At 40.3% G+C, this 21,093-nt stretch overlaps 2 protein-coding genes across 3 annotated transcripts in view; one reads left to right on the top strand and one right to left on the bottom strand.

The window, feature by feature from the left end:
• Window positions 1-21,093, bottom strand: part of IQGAP2 (IQ motif containing GTPase activating protein 2) — a 62,775-nt gene that overhangs the window by 24,130 nt on the left and 17,552 nt on the right. The window contains exons 8-14 of one of the 2 annotated variants that reach the window (XM_009708450.1): window positions 20,513-20,667; window positions 19,814-19,974; window positions 17,300-17,424; window positions 15,011-15,174; window positions 6,438-6,528; window positions 1,798-1,959; window positions 444-586 (exon numbers count right to left, since the gene is read on the bottom strand). In XM_009708450.1, the coding sequence (XP_009706752.1) occupies window positions 444-586; window positions 1,798-1,959; window positions 6,438-6,528; window positions 15,011-15,174; window positions 17,300-17,424; window positions 19,814-19,974; window positions 20,513-20,667 (1,001 nt within the window). Of the gene's footprint in view, window positions 1-443; window positions 587-1,797; window positions 1,960-6,437; window positions 6,529-15,010; window positions 15,175-17,299; window positions 17,425-19,813; window positions 19,975-20,512; window positions 20,677-21,093 lie in introns of both variants that reach the window. The other variant, XM_009708449.1, reaches the window with a different exon arrangement.
• Window positions 8,687-11,519, top strand: F2RL2 (coagulation factor II (thrombin) receptor-like 2). Its single transcript, XM_009708451.1, has 2 exons — window positions 8,687-8,744; window positions 10,432-11,519. Exons 1-2 carry the CDS (start codon window positions 8,687-8,689, stop codon window positions 11,517-11,519), a joined length of 1,146 nt encoding a protein of 381 aa, XP_009706753.1.

The following is a 21,093-nucleotide window of genomic DNA, read 5'->3' as shown; positions in this document are numbered from 1 at the left end:
TACTTCAACTCCCTCCTATTGAACTTGGAGATACAAGAATGGTGTCAGATGATTAGATTTAAACATAAAATGGTGCTTCCACTTGCCCCCAAATACAGCATGAAATTCCTTGTCATAGGCCAGTGCAAAGTCCGAAAAAATATAGAAGGATGTGAAAGCAATCAGACTTTCCCCCATCAGTGTCTGCTGGTGGCCATTAAAAGGAATGCTGTAACTTCCAGTTAGGAAGTCCCTGAATCATTGTCAGACATCAGACAGGAGGCTGTGCTATCACTGTCTTCTTAGACTTAAGTTGCTGCTATTGTCAGAAACAGATACAGAACTAAAGTGGTCTTCAGTCTCACGCAGAGCAGCCTTTTCGCTTGATACGGCGATATCTTGCTATCTCTCTCTCAAATGTTTATGCTGCATTTGCAATAAAAGCAAATGTTTCAGCCACCTACCTCAATTTCTTCACCAGTTAACCATGAAGTTTTTGGTACAACTCCTTGAGGAACAACGCAGGAACCTTCTTCAGTTTCCACATTGTAGTAGTAATCGTACATGTTTTTCATTAGAAGTTTAATCCATGGACTTTCGTTAGAATCTAAAAGCAATACATACCATTAGTACACATTTGTGCCCTGTTACACTGATAAATTACAGATTTCCCTACCCATTTCCCATCTCTACATTTGCTAAGAAGCCATTTTATATACAAAGTCACTATATATCTTCCGCCAGTTTGTAGTAAGGATGTTTTCAATATGTCCTGTTAGGTGGATCAGAACCATTCTTCTAGAACAAGACAGCTATGAGGTTAGTACAGATCCACTACCAGCTTCTTCAGACCTCAACGTGCCAAGTTAGTGCTTGCTCCTGAAACAGTGTCTGCTACATATTCCATCGTCACTCACATAAGTGGAACTGAGACTGTGTTTATAAAAAAATGTTGTTCTTGTCTTATGGCCAAATGCTGGCCTTATTGACACTTACCTCACATGGGACATTTCCTATATCCACATCATCGTCTTGTTTAGTGCTCTGGTAAACAAGGCTGTATCCTGACAAGCAGGAAAAGCCTCATTTCCTCATGGACAAAAGTCTCCAAGGTAAAGCTGATAAGCTCAGTTGTGCAAAATGCCCTCTCAAAACTCATGTGGCAGGATGAAACATGCCCATCTACTGTAAGAACTTTTTTTTTTAATTGTTAGATAATCTGGCTGCATTAGCTATGACCAGCTTGCAGCTCTATCGTGACAAAACATCCCATCGTCTTGCTATGGGCAGATTCTAACCCCAGCTTTTATTGATACTTGCTGCTCTGGCAGTGCACAGGGACCAGAAATGGGCCATGGACACTCTGGCAGAGCTGGGCTTGATCTTTGACAGTAACCCATAAGGCTGAAGTGTGCCGCCTAACCCTTTAATGCATCTGTTATCAGGAAAAAAAAAAAAAAAAAAAATTAAAAATCAGAGAGTAATATGGTTTTCTGAGAGGATGGACTAGTCTATTTACAGTCACAGAGAAACTGTGCTAAATTCACGCAGAGGCTAGTTTGAGAATCTAGAAAGTCTTAGCTAGACCCTGGAAATATCTAGACTCTTTTCTCAGCATGTACTGTGGTCTGGATGATGATTGCGACAGTTCAGCATCACATAAAAAGCACTCGGGTAAGTACAACACTTCTGAGAAGATTTAAACCAGCAACGGGCTTCCTCAGTTTACAGTGCTTTTAGGTAAGCCTTCTGTGCTAGTTTTCCAGTTCCCTCAGTAATATAGACATGTGGAAGTGACCACTTCAGGAAGGTTTTTACCTTCTGTAGTTTTCAGGTTCTTGGCTTCAGAAAGGTTCCTGAAGTAGGTTTCAGCACACTCGGGAATGACTCGTAATCCAAACTTGGACTGTAGTATCATCAGGATTGGCTGTGAATCACCCTTCTCCAAGCTTTTGTTAATCATTGATATTCCAACAGCCACTAGGGTAAAATAATGACATAGAAAATTAAGTGGTTCATACTCTGTGTACCCATAACTCTAGCCTCAACCAGCTTTGATAATGGACTTCTAAGGCTGGCACACACAGACAGCATGACATACACAGCAATTCACACACCCATTTGCAGCCTCCTTCGTGCATGTAAGGACAAGTATTTCAGAGACCAGCAAGTCTGTTGGTTAGAGAGTGTGCACTCTGCCCAAGCTGGCATGCAGCCACAGCACAACTGAGAGCAGTCTGAGGGCATAGCTGTTCCCCCATCAAGCGGTACACCAGATGACATGAGGGCAGGGGCTGAGGATGGCAGGTACCACCCAACTCAGCCTGCCCTAACAGACAGGCCATCATCTGCTGATCACTTGGGAGCCTTCTAGAGATGCATGAAGTCATTAGGTTACAAGCTGTGAACCTTAACATTCACTTTTACTGTACAAAATGGGAATAAAAACTGATTGCCTTGAGCAAAGTCTTGCAACACTAACAGCATCCTAGTCAGGATCCTGAAGCAACCCTTTTTTGTCCTCACCCTCTAGGAGCTTGTTTAAAGCTGATGCAGCAAATTCATGCCCTTGAGTTTGCCAGAGAGGTAGCTTTTGCTTCCAGGGCACATGAAAGTGCCCTGAGGGGTGATGCTGTGAAGCACGTTCAAACTTCGAGGTTATACAACATTACCCATACTCCGATTCAGGACGTCCTAATTGTCCTTTGCCTTGTGCAGGTCCTGCCGTCACCAAAGGAGCTGATACCACCACACCTGACAGCATGTAGCAGGACACACCACTTAAAACTGCCTTACACACTAGAGGCATGCACTGTTTTAGAAACTGCTGCTCTGGTCTTTAATGGTGTTCCTTCACATTTACATTCAAGATCCATGCACAGAGGAACAAGTGAACAGACATGGCTAGAACATATACATTATATACTGACTTAAGTGAACCTGGCTACCTTTGATTTCCCCAGTTGCACTTCACACTGCTGCACCGAACATTTTCTCTTATCTTGTGTATATCCAGATTAATACAAAAAATCTCCCTCCGCACACTCAGTGCTCTGCCTACACAGAGCTGACCCAAAAGGTGCTCAGGATCAGGAGCCTACATACAGGAGGCACTGCATGAGGCTGACCTAGCAGGAGAGCATTTCAGCAAGAGAAACAATTTTTCTTTGTGGTTACTTTGACTAAGGTGGAATGGGTAGCTTTGGCTAGATGGTAACAGATCAGTCTCCAAATACATTGGCAGCCAGTTGAGAGACGAAATGAACGCACACCACCACCATCTGGATTTCTAGCAGAGAGCATCCTGCCATTTTTCTGTGCTTTGAAACAGACCCCCACCAAGTACACATGTCCTCCCCACAAGATTGGAGATGACTTTGTACCACAGCTGTGGTATCATGATGCCAGGCATCCAGCCTCAGCAGCGAGGAAGGAGGAAAGACTGGGAAGCCACACATTTCCAGCTTGCTGCTGATGGCCCAGGTGGCTCTGGGGGCTCAGCCCTATTCATACACAGTCCCATGTGCCTCATCAACTCTGGTCACTAGGATCTGAGTGCTTTTCTTCCTCCTTTTCTTCCTCCTTTTCATCCTATACTTACAGGTGGTGGAAGCTATTATTATCGAGACAAAAGAGCACACAACCTAGCTTAGACTTTTTTTCTGTAGGTCCCCTGCTGCCTGGCTTTTTCCCCATCTTTTAGTTAATCATGCCTTTATTTTTGAAGGAAAATGTAAGAAAACTGTTTAGTAGGGAAAAATCCCAGTTCAACAGAAGTTATTCCTTTCCATTGAAGTGCTAGCAATTAATACCATGGCTGTTGCTCTACAGAAGGGCTATGTGAATGCTATAAAATTATGAGCTAAATGGAGCTTAGCCATCCCCGGCTGCAGGAGAACTGTGAGCCCCAGTCTGCTCCTGCAGCAGTTGGGATGCCAGTACCAAATCAACACTGCGAAGGGCTCTTTTCCACACCCATGCTCCCTTCAAACAACTGTGATATACAAAGATGCAGTTGTCTGGTATGATAAGGCTGGACTCTTAACGGGGCCAAAGATCAGCTTTTTCCTATAACTTTGACTCTCATGATAGATCCTGCTTTGACAGATGGACTCTCCCTGTGCAAGACTAAGGTCAGTGTGGGTGTCTGTTCCTGAAGGCCATACGGCTGATATTTGGCCAATCTTGTTTTGTCCTCCCCTTAGATAAGGATTACAATGGTTTAACTGGTTCAAGAAGTGAAGCAAGGTGATGCAAACTTCACAGCAAACAGCACAAAGAATTAGGAAGCACACCAGCATTTATTGAACACATCTCTCTAAATGAAGATACTAGATACAGAGTCCTTTACTGACAGGGAAGACAGTTTGTAAAAATCTTTTAAAATTTTAATACTGTAGTATTTAATATTAATATTAGTTTGGAAGGGATCAAGACTGTTTAAGTACAGCTGCCAGTACCTTCTCTTATTTTACTGTTTATTTTATGGCCATTACTGCAGCAATCTCAAAACTACACTTTGTTCTGACTGAAAAATCTTTGACTGACTTGCAAAAGTTTTGGAGTGAGACATGGAGAGTTGTTTGCCTTTCAAAAATAGCCTCTCTGAGATAATATCAAAATAAAAGTTCACTTCCAAGTTGTGATCAAGCTGAACTTTAAGTTTAGACTACATGATCAAAACATACTAACTTCCTGAGACAGGATGTGTTTGTTATAGGAAGTGTCAGGTTCTGTACCATGAGGAAATTTTAAATCTCGGTTTTTAGCTGCAAAAGCTTAGCACTCTTCTGAAGAATGTGCTGTGCTGACACTGCTTCCTTTCAACCCAGAGGGCAGAGTACAGGAGATTAGTAGTTGTTTCCACAAGTGACTTGTTAAAACAGTTCTACTGATCATACTTGATTGTGAAAAGCTGTACATTTACTACAAACACAGACTATATGAAAAGATTTTATTGTAACAACTAGCTAGTGGATGAAGTAGTGGCCTATCATTAGCAACAATGTATGGTACTGGTGTATGGATAATGCTGTGCTAATTTCTGTAGGCCATTTATGAGATATAGTCTTAATGTTTTTACACCAGTGGACACAAACGAGGATGTGTTCAAGTCGCTCTTTGGCTTTAACTTACATCTATTTATGAGCTATACATTTCCTTCCCTTCCTTGTGCTCAGATGTATCCTCATGCCTCTGGGTGGCATTGATGGGAAGGTGGTTTTATCCACAAAAGAAGGTGTCGGCACTCCTGAGTACCAGAGCTAGGTTGGAACAATATATATGTGTGTCTGACTCCATCTCAGAAAACACAAGCCAGGTGCTTTTCACTACAGATGCACGACCTACGAAAATGCTTCAAGTGTCTTGAGTGTATCTGACTGGTTACATTAAGACTGTATTAACTGATTAAATCAGTTCTAAAGTAACAGTAACACTAAACGAATGTTTCTGTAGCAGGGATAGAAGATTTTGTAAGAGCTAGTGGTGTTTGTTTTCTTCCACCCACAACTTCCCAAGCACTAACTACTGACATGGCCTGCCTGCCGCACCACACTGACCAAGGCTGAACGTGGTCCTACTTCAGCAGTTGTATTCACAAGCGCTTACGGCGCAAAAGAAGGCAACACTGACTCACTTGAAGCCAAGTCAAGCAGAAGGTGAACCAATAGCCAATGCCAAGCTAACAGCCTTGGCTGCTCTGAGCTGGACCCAGGCAGGAACAGGTAGGGATGCCACTGTGCTTTCTCGTGTGCCCCATACACCCAGGTACACTTGATTCCACATTACTTGCCCAAGCTTATTATGTATTATGAACATTTTTCTAAAATTATTATATTGAATCCAAACTTTGCATCCAGTAAACAATGCTCTGACAGGTAAGCTTCAGCATTTTTCCAAAGATTCTGCCTCTACAGATTGGAAGAGCATACACTTCTCCAAAAAGCCTGAATATTCTTTTTACACTACTTTTAAAGGTAATATGTTCATAATTTTTGTTTGTTAGCACTTAATAGAAGGCATTATAATGAAACAGGAATAAGCAAAGCTGTAAACATATAAGAATTTGCTCTTACAACATGCATCAAGATTTTAGTCTTATATAAGCAAAATACGGTCCTGAACAGTATATCCCTTCTCATTCACATGTATCCTTCTGTTTCACCAGCTATATGAAGATACATTGACATTAAAAGTCTTGGTCATTATATTAACCTATATAACCAAATCCATCAAATTATTAGCCAAGCATTAAGGATTACCACTTTAGATAAAACCAACACCACCCTTGGAGATCTAAGTCACCCTAATTTCAGTATGACAAAGAACATGCATTTATTTCTTTTGACATATTTAAAGGGCTGCCACACTTCTGAGTTGGAAAAAATAAAATTACCCATTTCAGTTTTTCAAGACCAAGAAAAACAAGAGCAATGCAGATGCAGGTTGATACTTACAGGTTACCACTTCTTTTATATTGTTATTAGCATCACTGATTCCTTTCTGTATTTCATCCAGCCACAGAAGTGCTGAGTCATCTTGGGATTCCTGGAAAAAAGACAGAGAAAAGCCTTGAAATAACTGAATTCTAACAAAAGTTGTCTGAACATACTCATAGACTCCAATATACAATCTCCTTTTGCAAAGCCCTTGGAAACTAAGAATTTGACTGCTTAAAATCAGCAGTAGAACATGTTCATAGTCTATTTACTGACTTGAATAAACTCCTGTTCAAATACAAAGCTCTGAAAGTTTTCATGTATAGAAGACACTGTCCTGCTAAAGATCAATAAAAATTTGAGTGAAGCTAGAAACATTTTCATTTCCATGATTCATAGGCAAAGTAATCTAAGTGTCAAATAAAACCAGACGTAATCAGGAAGCACTGTGACAGTAGCATAAAGAGCACAAAGCAGAAGACTGCTGGAAGTTGGCTTGCTTTCAGAATCACTTATTTAGAAAGGATCCGCTTGTACACCTGAGTACACATTACATTAGAAAATAACAGCAAAAACTGACATAGAAAGACAGCTCATTTTTGGTAATGATGACTTAAGCTCAGGTGGTGAATGTTTCAGGAATTAAGCAGCGGAGGAGGTCTCACTCTTCCTACAGGCTAACAGTGCATGATATTAAACCAAAGTTAAAAGAGAAGGTGCAGGGAAGTGGGCTCAATAACCCCACTAACCAGCCCTGTTGACCAGGCTCACAGGTGAACCAACACTTCAGCTAAGAAAAGAGGTTTTGAGCTAAATTGGCATTTTAAATCTAATCCAGTTGGTGGGGGAATGAAATTCATTCTAGAGAGTATATAGGAGTGCCAGGTCTATAATAGACTAGTGATGAGAGAAACTGGAATGCACTGATTTGATGAAGATCTGGGAGTATATACACACAAATATTTCTGGGGAAAAAAAAACAACCACAAACCAGAAACTGTCTCAAGCTGAAACAGTGTGGACAAACAACCAGCTTCGCAATGAATATCCCTCGTTTTGCACCCAACTCCAGGCTAAAAATCCAATAAATCTGTTATGCACAGAAATTACAAAGAGGAAACGGGGTAAAAAACCCTAAAGACAGACTCTTCAGTTTGCAACATATATGTAAACAAGCTAGCAGAATAGCTAAATAAAATAAAGTAGTGTCAGGCAGTTGCATGACAGTGGACACACACCACAAGTTTTTCTAACGAGAAAGTTAGAGTTAATACTTGTTTTAGTGTATACTAAATTCCCAAACTACCACTGACAATTTTGAGAAAAGGCTTGAGAAACTGGAAAGAATTCTTTATCTGGCATCCAGCTTTTACACGCTAGATACAAGAACACAGATACTGCTCTAGAGCCAAGTACAGCTTATGCTGAGCCTTGCTGCTAGCTTGGATGCCAGAGCAAGACTTGGGCTAATTTTTTCTGCTGAAGCCAGTCATTGTTATTTGGCATTCAAGACACACACACACAAAAAAAAAAAAAAAGAAAAAGAAAAAAGAAAAAAGCTAGGAAGAGAAAAAGGGAATGATCAACAAAACAGAAGATAAAAATAGAGGAAAGGTATTAGAGGCTGCCGGGGTGGGAACTGTCTGAGTGGAGCCAGCTGCCGGGTCGAAGTAAGAAGGACAGCTGACAGTCAGTAGGGAGGTAGGAGGCAATGCAGAGCAGTTTCTTAAGGTGTGTTTGTTTGTGTGGCTTGTTTTCACCTTTGCGTTTGCTAAACCGAGATCACCACACTCTTCTCCAAGCCTGACTTCTTCCTTGAGAAGAGTACAGAGTTCAGCAACATGCCATTTTCGACTGTGGATGAGACCCCTTGAGGATTTACTAAACACACCCTTTGGTTTTTCCAGAAAACATCTTTTTACCCCAAATATCTTCCTGTACAAATTCCAGTAGAACTCCCTACATCAGCTTCCAGCTCGTGGTAAATTAGGAGTTAAATTGCTGCTGTAGAGCAATTTTATCTCTGTGTTGGGCAGAGGCTGAAACTGAGTCATGTGTGCATATTTGGATATGTCACACCCTCTTGCTGTAGTAGACAAAGAACAAACTAGCTCCTTACCATAAGCCTCATACCTACAGGATGCTTCTGGAGAACAGATCAGTCATTCTTTAGTCCCTTACAGATGGGAAAAAAATCCCCCCCCCAAACGTCTTGAGATGAACTAGAGCATCATTATTGTTTGGCTGGCTGGATTTCATGTACTACAATGAAGATACTGGTTTTCACTGGACTGCTTTCTGTTACCTCCAGTCTTTTCACAGCAGGTGAGTTCTCCTTTCTGTATCTATTCCATCTTTTAGTCAATAATGTGGGCTTTTAATAATATTGACACTTTACCAGCTTAAATGGATTGTACATGCATTTTTACAGAAAACTACACTCTAGGAAGTGTCAGTTAAGGCAGATTTTTATTCTTCCATTTCAGTGACACCTTACCTCCTCCAGTCACTTTCTTTTTAAGGGATCTTTCTGTACTTGCTAAAGATGCATCTTCTCTCTAGTATTTGTGTAGTGATATGTTAATCTTAAACCTGTAGAGTCTTGTTCTTTCTGCTTTAAATCATTCAATAGAATTACAGCTTCACAGATAGTGCTATTAGAAAGAAATGCTCAGATAACTATTGTCACAAAAATAACCAAAGGAAATGATCAAATAAGCCCTTTTCTGCCTCACTAGAATTAAAGCTGTTTTCAAACCAAGCTCATTTTTAAAAGCTATTTTATATATATGCACAAGCCATATATGTACATGCATGCACATGTCTTTTAAAGGGTGACTAAAATTCATTTTCTGGATTAACCGTCCAGAAAATTACTAAAAGGGATGCAGTCTACTAATTATAATTTCAAAACATTCTACCATAAATCTGCGAGTGAGCACTGATAGATCTGCTTTCCATATTTTATACCAGTATGGAAAGGAAAAAGAAAAGCTCAAAGGTTTTCATCCAAATTTCAGTTCACGTCTGAATTTGAATTTCAGGATGCATGCTCTAAGCTTTAAACTAAGTCTTCTTGCATTAACAACAGCTAAGAAATTTTTTAAGTGACAAAATTAATGACACAGCGGTTTATTCTGCAAAATCTATTTTGCAACACATGGTTTAGAAAGTATTTGAACATATTTGTGCTTCGTCTGGAAATGTCAATGTCTCTACACAGATCTTTACTTAAGACTGAGGAACAGGCATTAATAAAAGTGGAATCATCGGCTTTGCCCACATGCTAATGATATTTACTCATTGAAAATTTCCCTGCTGCATGAAGTTTTATTCACTTACCAATAAATTTGATCTAATATCAGCCTAAGCCTTTGTTTTCTGTTCTCAAGACTAACTGTCCTTCTTCATGTATGAAAAGCTGTAAAGGTCAGGTTTGATTTAGTCAGAAGCTGAAGAATAACATTAGATATATGAGACCAAAAAATTGAGGGTTATTTCAGTTTTCTAATTTGAAAGTTTCAGCCTGCATTAGGCAAGACAGAGATTTTTTGCATCTTTTGCAGTCATGTATTTCTTCTATGAAGTGATAGTATAGTACCAGTATTCGCTTTGGAAATTCGGATTAAGCCTAGACCAAGGCTGCTGCTTATATGATGAATTACCAACATTGCTACTATGGCGAAAAACTCTCTCCAGGTGATAAACATCATACAAGTGTCTGATATTTTTTGCCAAAGATTACTGAAAACATGCAAAATGCAGAAAGATCAGCTTAACACTAAATTCATGCTAGATTTTCAAGGTAAGATGACAAATAAAGTGAAGATTGTCCTTGAGCACAGTTGGTATGAATACCCAAAGCAAAGGAGAATGCCATCAAATCTTTTAAAACTATTAGACATATATTGCTTCGCACATGGAAATATTTACTTTTTTCCATACTTGAAGGTGAAATATATTGCTAATCCAGTAGTTTACCTTTTTAAACTATTTAAACTTTTTTTTTAAGCTTCAGAATTTTCACTGAATGGCTCTGCAATTAAAACCGTGTCTCTTATCAAGACTTTCCGTGGAATTTCAGCAAGAGACTATGATTACATCCCCCCTTATGCTATAGAAGGGGAGACAACGACCATCCATATCAGAGAACACAAATGCTCTTCTAAACAGTCAAATGACTCCACTTTAACAGAAGTGAACAACACCACACTGGAATACCTGACCAGTTCTCTGAGCACCAAGCTCATACCCGCCGTCTACCTCAGTGCTGTTTTATTGGGTGTACCCTCTAATGCCATTATTTTGTGGATGCTGCTCTTCAGGATCCGGTCTGTGTGCACTGCCATCCTCTATACAAACTTGGCAGTTTCAGACCTCCTCTTCTGCATCATGCTACCCTTCAAAATAGCATACCACATCAATGGGAACAACTGGATTTTTGGGGAAATGATGTGTCGAACTACCACGGTGGTGTTTTACGGCAACATGTACTGCTCCATTCTGCTGTTGACATGCATCAGTGTCAGCCGCTATGTGGCTATTGTTCACCCCTTCACCTACAAGAGCCTGCCGAAACGTGCCTATGCCATTGCGGTCTGCGCTACCGTGTGGACCGTCGTCTTCTTGTACATGCTCCCACTTTGCATAATGCAGCAAAGCTATTATGTGAAACAACTGGACATTTATACCTGCCATGATGTGCACAACACCTGCGAAACGATATCTTCCTTCCAGTTCTACTACTATGTTTCTTTAGCTATCTTTGGGTTTTTAATACCTCTTGCAACTATTGTTTTCTGCTATGTCTCAATTATACAAACACTCAAGACTCATGAATGGTTCTGGTACGTTAAGGTCAGTCTTTTGATCCTTACCATCTTTGCTATTTGCTTTGTGCCAAGCAATATTATCCTTATTATCCATCACATCAACTATTACTATTACAACACAGATGGGTTGTATTCTTTTTATCTTATTGCTTTATGCCTTAGCAGCTTAAACAGTTGTCTCGATCCTTTCCTTTATTTTCTGATGTCAAAAATTAGAAGTCAATCCAATATTTATCTAACAATGGTTAAAATATCCAGGGAAAAGTGAATGTAGTTCTATATTTATACTACTGGAATTATGATTTTGTATAGTATTAACCCATGCAGCAACAAACCTCAGGTGCAACAATTAAACTTAAAAAATTAAAAAGTATTAAAAAACACAGTCTCAGTGAAATGTACTTCCTTCCACACACCACACAAGTAGTATCTTCAGAAATACACTTCTCCAACTCTATAATCATATCATGGGTATTGCAACATCTGGTGTATCTAGATTCAGTGAAGTGGCTCTCCACCTCCATGTCTTTCCAAGAAGATCACTTTTATGGTCATGGAGAAGAAACCAGAGCATCTGTCACCATGACCTCTGGACACCAGAAGAGGAATCAATATCTGAACAGCACTTTTAGTTATTCAGGATTTCCAGATACTTCAGATTAGCTCTCAGTTCACAATCACTGCAGGAAGAGTGATGTGAAAACAAATCTTTAGCCCAGTGGAAATGGGAACAAGTAAAAACATTTTCTACATGCCCAGGAGCTGTCAAGGTTTGCAGAAGCTCCCTGTCACATAGCCAAGAGCAAATACTGCCCTGGATGTTGGAAATAAAGAGCCAGAGTCCCCGTAGGTTCAAGGAGCAGTAAATCTACAGCTGTAGATGTGAGAGCCTGACACTTCCAAGGCAGCATCCCCTCTGAGGCTGCTTAACCAGCTTTGCACTGGAGACTTGTTCTTCCACTTTGTCAGCGCCTGCACTCCTCTAGCTCATGAGGATTACTGGGAGTTAACCCTTATCAGTGTGAATCCAGGCATGTATTATTCTTGCTTTGTAAGCACAACAGGGAAGCTGTTTTGTAGTATTCTCTATTTCCACATCCTCACAGGAAATACCAACAGTGTTACAAATACTGAAGCTAGTTATGATTGATTGTACGCGTTAATAAAGCAAAAGGTCAGTTTTTACATTTACAGAATCTTAAAAGCTACATATATACTGAGTGTAAGTTCCTACAGAATGAGCTCAGTGTTTGGCACTTGTATTTATAACTGCAGCATGTAAGACAATGAAGAGAAAAAAAATGTTTTACATCAGTTTGATAACAGTATTGTGAAAAACTTTAAATAAAATCATTTGCACTGGAAATTGCCTTTGAGGAATTTGCAACCTGTTAAGTCTCCCCTTCTTCAATTTCTTCTAGCTCCCAACTTAAGTTAGTTTTGATCATGCCGTTCCCTTAACATGCACAAGAGCAGATTTGAAAGATAACTTTTAAATAATCCAGATATAAAAGAAGCGTGTACCTTACTAAAACCTGTGTGCCTATCACTCAAAAAAATAAATTAAGAGAGGCACCATTTCAAAGTTTGGTACATCTGTAACTTTTCAGGCATCCATAATACACTCCCTAAACACCAGTTTTATCTTCACTGGGATCTGAATACTCTTGGTTTGAAATGGCCTTGAGAACTGTTAGAAGCTGTGGTTTAAGATTAGAGGAATAAATGAAATCAAAGTTTGCCTCTTCAATTTCAAGCAAGGAACAAGTAGGTGTGATCTGAGATTAAGACCAGTAGCAGGTACTGGGAGATTTGGGTGCAGACTCTACTTCCGCAAAGTCACCACAGCTACAGAGACGTGACACCAGGCTGATTAGAATAAGCAAGCACGCTTGACCCATATGTTTTTCCAGATGCTGGGGAACACAGGAAGTTCACAGGGAGACCTATCTGATCCTTGTAAATCAAATACTTCCTTTTACCACAGCTCGCTCTTAAAACACACTACATACAAATAAAGGCAGATCTGCTTTTTAAACAGTGCTCAGAAAAAGTGGGGAATAGACAGACTTTAGGCATTGCACTTATCTTTTCAATTCTGTTTGGATTATTTTTTAAGGAATGTTCAATCTAAATCATGTTTTTACTGAAGGAATGGTGATGTCTGTGTGATCGACCAACGTAGAGTATAAATCAGATTAATGTGTCCAAGTGTTTCTTTTGGGAGCACACGTAGTACAATGTCTTGCTCTTTTCCTAAACAGGAGCAATGCTCCTCTTTATAGAGGAGATGTTCTAAATAGTTGTCAAAGGACCGCAAAATCAAAATACCTCAGGATAGAAAGACCAGCGGAACTCTCTAGGAACATCACAAATTTTTGAGTGAGAAGGTTTCAAAGAGATTGCACAGTTTTTGTTCCAAAACTTGGGAGACACCCATTTGTTTCCTATCAGCACGTTCACACAGGGACAGGAGTAGGCATCAGGTTTGCTCGTGTTGAGCACATCAGCAGCTGGCAGGAGCGAGCCAGGGCAGGGCTGCTGTGTGTAGGCACGTGGGTGCCTGTGGGCTGTAGGTCTGTGCCTCAGGGTCATCCTGGCTCACTCTGCACGCACGAAGGGTCTGCCATGTCCCAGGCCAGCACTGCACAGCCACCACATGCACAGACGCTGCATGTAAATACCAAATACCAACCCTGGCCCTTCCAGGACAGGTAAAATAGTCAGCATGCACTAAACCCTCCCCAGCACATATGGCAAGGGAGGAGACTTTTGAGCATCTGGGGCTCAGTGAAATCATCCCTTACCTGGGAATCCAAGCAAGAAGCTGAGATGTGCAAATGCCTTTTAAGAGCTTTGACAGTGGATTGTGGAAAGTCACTGGATCACAGCAGGTACCACAGGTGAGGTGGTATGGTTGGAAGATACTTCTGCAAGCCAAAGTTCAGGGACTTTCTCCAGGTGACCATATTATTTTAGGAATGCATTATGTGAATTTTAAGTGTCTTTTCCAAACACTGGACATTTCAAGTGCTATGCTAGTAGCTTTAGCTAATCTTGTATTCAGTCACATCCTGCTAGCTGTTAGGCTAATCTTTGTTTTTGCTTCCTTGAGCTGTGATGCTAACCAGGGCACTGATTTTGGGCAAACAGATAACAATATCCTGCTCCAATAGATTTAAACTGAAGGCACATGCAAGGCCGTCAGCTTGTTGTATGTAAAGCCAGCACACAAATACATACAAGAGTCCACTACTATAAAACACCGGATTTAAGCAACTGAGACTCCTCAAAGTACTTCCAAGAGGTTTGTTAAGGAACACCATGACTATGATGTTGATGAACACCTTCAGCATGACTATGACTCCAATTCCCATCCATGTTGTAACTACCTGCCTGGCACATTCTAGTAACTTGATCATTGCACAAATTCGTAACTACATCAGGGCCACTGCTGCCCGTGTTTTGTAATACATGCAGCAACCTAGTAGAATTAAAAATGAGCAAGGGTATGTCAAGTCAATAGTGACACATACACAGAATATGTCTTCGTATTAATACATTGAGAATTAATCCCTTTTGCCAGTCAGAATAAGTCATAGAGGAAAATTACGTAGTGCCAGTTTGTTGTCATTGGCTTATTTACAACCCCATGGGCACAGCTAATCCAAACATCGAGGGAACAGGACAAGGGCACACATGTAAGTGAAAAGAATTAGCATTTCAGTTCTGACAAACAGCAACAGGCAAAGCTCTAACCTTGCATTTCTGTGCTTTGGCGTGGTGCAGAACATCCTGATAATGCCTTGCATTGACTGGTCTTACGTCTTGCAGCTTGGCTGTGGGTAACAGTAGGGTTTCTAGAGTTTTCTCAGGATTTCCTTGGTCAATTGCTTCATTAATGTGGCCAATTGCAATGATTCCTGTGAAATAGAGAAGTTATTAAAGACGTAGTTATCGAAGAAAGATGCAACTTATCTGATATCAGATACAAACAAAGCAGTAACATGAAGAACAGAAAAATCAAGTAACAAGCAGCAGAGGCAGCAACAGGAGCTGATTTAAAATTATTTTTGCTGAAATATTCATTGTGAAGCTATGAAGTTGTACAGTTTTTCTTTCTGCCAGTTATTGATTCATCTGAATCCACCTCTTCATAAAAATCAAATTTATCCTTGCCAAAAAAAGGAAAACAGACTTCCCTAATTTTAGGGCAGGAGTAGCTACACGAAGCTTAAGGGAAGGTTGGGCATCACACCTGATTATGTTCACCTACATATTGGCTCACAGTGCTGAAAGACTTATTTTCTTGTCATTTCAGACCAGATTATGTTGAAATCCTGATTTGGACAAATACATACATACTGACCTCCCAGCTACAGCATTACATAACAGCTTAACCACATTTCTTTAGGTTTCATCTTAAATAGCCAATCTTATAATCTTGACCTTATGAGAAATCACTTGATTGTTCAGACCAGCGGCACTCAGGACTTCAGTTAGCAAGTTACATGGCCCGGTATATTTGATAAAACCTCTAACTCATTTTCTTCAGACTGATCTCAACATTTTGAAATCAATTTCCTCATGCTCCCAAACAGTGCTGAAATGCACTGCTTGGGATACTTTCTCCCTAAAGCCACCCCAGAAAAGCACCAGCCAAGGACCTCCCCATCACCTGTGAGGGATGGCATCCCTGACGGCAGTGGATCATCTCTCACCAAGTCTCTCCCAGACCCACCACGACCCAGCTGGCGGGGTCACAGATCCATGGCTTCCTAAGGCTTTGGGAACAAGCAATTTTCTGGGGTGCTAGCAAAGAGGGACCATGCAAACACATGGGCTTGCTTATGGAAACAGAGGCCACCCTTCTTCATCCCGTCTCTGTCCCAAATAACCATTCCCAGACAGAGGCCAGTTTCACTGAAACCAAGTGCAGCTGTTTTAGTACTAAAGACTGACTCTCCTAACGCAAGACCGCCTTTCTTAATCCCTGTTTCAGCTCGTATTGACTGCAGAGATTCAGACAAAAAAAAGTGATTATGTCAATCAAATGAACTAATCCTCCGCCTGCCAGAGGGCCCACATTGCGAACAAGCCATGAGGGTCCATGGCAACCACTTGACTAGATTTAGGAAGAAATAATCCAGTCAGTTTTAGTATTTCTGTAATATGTCTTTTACTAGTATGAAACAGTAGCATGCATTACACTGACAGCAGTGCAGGAAGGGCACATGCACCAAAACAACCTATGCCTTATGAAGGCTCTTAAACTATCCTCCAGGCTACTTCCCAAATGGCAAGCAGTCTGAGAGCTGCCCTTTCCTTTCCTTGCTCCATGAAATTGGGCATAACTTGATAGCCTGATTGCTTTTTATTAAAAAAAAAATAAAATTGTACTTCTATATCTGATGGAAAAACTTGATCCTTTAGCATTTTTGAAGCTCAAATGACCAGCTAACACATTTAATATAGCACCACCCTTTCAGGCCAATGCAGTTACATTCAGCTTCAAAAATAAACTCTACATCCATTTATATTAGAAGAGGTGGGCATAAGAAGCTACTCTAGGATAGAAAGTCAAGCTCCCTAAAAGGAGAGCAGGACAGATAATGACATTGCACAACTTCTTACCAACTGCCTTGTCAAAAACAAGGGCTTGGAAATCATTTAACTTTAAAAAACTCTTTTCCACAGGATGCTGCCTGTAATTTATTCCCCCATCCCCCAATATGCTCTTTGTTTACAATTTCTGCAAAATTCCCGAAGCAAGACCACCCAGTGCAAATACTGAAAGATACTGCCGAGTAGGCAGAACCATGGCATTTGTAACACTGCAGAAGGTAGGCACCCTACGATATCTTTCAGTCTACCAGAACATAACCAGGAATACTTCAAGGATATTTAAAGAACAATGGGCATTCAAAATTATTTAATGCTCTTCTGTCTTGAAGAGTATCTGTAGTACAAGGCCATTCAGCACAGAAATTTATGTACCATGGATCGGACTATCATCTCTGTGGGCGATGTAGAGGAAGGATTACTTACTTTCATTGTCTTCTTGAATTTGCTTATTAACCATGTCAATGCAGTTCTGGATATCATTCCAGCTTAAATAATCTTGGCCTTGAGATGAAGCCTCTGACTTAATAGACAATAGTGTATCAGCATAACTATAAGAAGATATAAAATACATAAGTGTATTTCATACACAAGATAAACTGCCATAAAGAATTACTCAGATGTATCATCCATCATTTAGTGCCTAGTATTTTTTTTTCAATGAATGAATTTCAGAAAAACTCATCTCTTGCCAGAAATTAGAGACATGCAAGCTGCCTTGCTGGTTCTATGCATGCATTCCAGGATCTGAAAAAATGGCCCTGTACACTAATTCAGAGCACTTTTCTTAGTAACATGGGATGATAGTACATACACTGGACATACACTTTGCTCTATGGTGCTACAGATAAGTTTGGGAGAAACTATGGTTGACTTCTTGCTATACTAAGTGAAAGACCAGAATTTCTGCCCTAGCATCAGATAGCAGTACCTCCTGTTATCTCCATGCTCCCTCCATGTGGAGGATGATCGGCCATGGACAGAGGAAGGGAATAAAAAATGTTGCTTCTCTCCCCACAACTCAAGTTCCTCCAAGCACAAGCTCTGTGGCCTGTGTCTATTCTTCTTAGAAAGATGACAAATCAAGATGAGTTGGTAGCCTTCGCAGTAGTGTAAACTCATGTATACGTAAGTTAAATAATTTTCATATTCCTGAATCAAGCATACAATTGCCACAGTATGTCAGATCAAGTACCTGTCTTCTATTTCCAACAGAAGCCTGAGAAATTAATGGTTCCCAGAAAAAAATACAAGAGAGAATCATAATTTCCTGCTCTGATTTGCCCTTCCAGCATTCAGCAGCCTGTGTTTCAGGGCTTCCCAAGCTGAAGGCTACATGTCATTTTAATAGCTGCAAACAATGCTATGCTCCATTAATTTATCTACTCTAATTCAAAATCTTATATATTCTTGAGGAATGAGTCCCATTACTTGTTTTGTGAAATGGCAGTTCCTTACGTAAATTTTAAATTGATATTTGATAGTGTCCAATCTTTTCTTACTTCAATTCTCATAAGAAAATAAAACCTAAAGTTATTAGAGAAGCTAGCAATTTTTACTAACCTTCTCCACACCATGCACTCTTTTGCAGACCTATATCATATTTCTCCTAAATTCTATCTTCTAGGAAACACATTCCTAACAAGTTCATCTCTTATGGTAGAAAGCCATTGCGCACCATCTCTGTCACTGAACTTTTTCTAGCTCTACTGTAGTCCTTCTGGTATTGTGCAATCAAAGCTTCCTGCAACATTCAACGTATGGTTGCAGCACAGATTTACATAATGGCATAATAAAATTTTATTTTATCCTCTAGTCCAACTGATTCCTAGTGTTTCATTTGTATTGACTAGCAGCTTAATCTAAAGGTGAGGTCACAGTAACACCAGCCAAAACCACTGCATTTGGACACTTTGGGGCCAATTTCTGTATATTTATAGCATTACTTCTCTTGCCCACAAGCATCACCTCACATTAGCACAGGCCAAATGGCAGATTAATTTTGCTCCACCTTATGGCATTCCGCTTCCTCTAACCAAAACACTGGCCTCTTATTCCTATCCTGACTTCTCTCATTCCAGCTGGGAGACACCTAGCAAGGGCTGCTCTCAGATTCATGTCCCCTGGCAACCTCGTGAAGATCTTCTGCCACTGCTGTCCCTTTTGCCTAGCAAAGCCTTCCAGCAGCACACGGAGGTTTCCACCACCCGTGACCGAGGGGCAAGAACTGACCCATGCCCTCACGATCTCCCCCACATGCTGGGGGCACAAATCTCACACAAATCATAGCATTGCCTGATTCTTTTTGCAGATACAAAAAAAAAAACAGGTGCAGAGATAGCAATACCTGGCTGTGACAAGTCAGGCACATGGCAGTGCAAGCAGCTGGCAGCTAAGTGAAGGCTATAATTTAATATGGAACATGCACATGTGCCACAGCATAGTACTCGGTTTTTTAGCAAGCAGGACTGTGCTACATTTTTCAGATCTTTGCAATTCTCAAGCAAAAAAGAGGTCAGCCATGGTTTAAGGGATCTCCTGAACCTTTAGGCATTAAATACTACCTCATTCCAAAGATCTTCTTTCAGTATTGCCGAGAGGTACTGATGAACAGTTTCCAGCTACAGCTGGTTCATGTTTTAGTGTCTGCAAAACATTCTTGTCAGATCTTAATGTTTGCTTTCTGAGGATATTTTCCCTGCACCTTACACATCCTCTGCCCTCAAACATCTGAGGCTGTGCAATTGCTTATACTTATGGATACACAACTAGTTCAGCAATTGTCACATTATCCATTATTAACTTATAACACAGATGTTTATCCTGCAGCTCTTTCAACTTCATAGCCACAACACAGGACAGCCCACCTAGTAAAATGCCTACTTATCCTTTTGCAGAAGTTGCCAAGTCTCATCCAGGCAAGACAAAATGAACCTTTACCGTTGAAAGTTTTCCTCTTCCAGATTATTGAATCCAATGCATGGGTTTCTGAGATGGTTCTTTATCATTAGGATGTCCTTATTTTCCAAGGCCTGGTTTAGCAACACAACAGCTGACAACATTTCTACTGCAATAGACAGTTCCTCATGTGCCAGGTAGTTCTGTAGGACAATAATGTACCACAGTCAGGAAGCTAAATAAGCAGTGTAACAAATTTGAGTTACACAGTCTAGATACCATCAAGGAGATGGACTTGATTTAAAAAGCCTGGCAAATCTTGTGGTCACAGGCACATCAGATTAACAAAACACTGGTGGTAGAGTTTACTGGGTTTGCTACACATCCCTTCAGCTTTTCCTTCTTTTACCCCACAATTCCATCTGTTCTGGTCCTACCCTCATAGTAGGGATTACTTTTCTGCCCAATATATAAACCAGAGTTAGTCCTCATTATGAGCATGCAACAATTAAACAGTGTCAGTCAATTTGTTGCAACACAAGAGCTCAGCCAGAGCAAAGTGTATCAAGAAAAAAATTCTGCGATTCGACATTGGCTATTCAACCAAAACCATTCATGCAATACGTAATATTACGGCAAGAGAATTAAGTCTGATTTTACACAACAACATGCTATGTTTGTGCTCTTTCGTGGTTTCACTATGTAACATCAGCGAGCTTGTTGTAAGCTTTTCACTCTTACCACAGCATTCTGTTGTTGGAGGTTGAACAGTTCAGTCTGATAAACAGCAGCAGCAAATGAGTGAACAACAGGCAGCTGCGCCTCCGGTTTCATCAGTGCAACCAGGGTTTTACTAGGATCACAGTTACGAATTGCAGTATTGATATTGTCAACTGCTATAAGTTCTAGAGAACAGCAGGGAAAGAAAAGCCTATTAATTTTCATATGCTGTTTTCTCTTTATGCCATGTACATGACAATTAGGTTATTCCAAAGAATATCATTTGCTGTCATTAGAGAAAAAAGATATTTGTGTGAGATTCTTCAAGACAACTGCTAAATGTTGCAAACACAGTGTCTATTCAAAGATATGCAGCAAATAATTGACTGGATGACTTTAAAGTTTCTGTACTTTGAGATATTAGAGACTGCTTATTGTACTTTTAACCCAAAACAAGGAGCTGATCTCATCCTAGCACAGTGAATGACCTAACATCCCTCCTGGGTTTGCTTGCGGCACGTACTGCTAGGTATGTCAGCTCCAGCACCTCAGTCTTGCTTCACCCCAAATGCTTCTTCCCTTCTGTGTAATGTTTCATTCCT

This window comes from Cariama cristata, unplaced genomic scaffold (assembly GCF_000690535.1).
Source record: "Cariama cristata isolate BGI_N322 unplaced genomic scaffold, ASM69053v1 scaffold19579, whole genome shotgun sequence".
NCBI lineage: Eukaryota > Metazoa > Chordata > Aves > Cariamiformes > Cariamidae > Cariama > Cariama cristata.
This window is presented reverse-complemented; position numbering and strand designations above follow the sequence as displayed.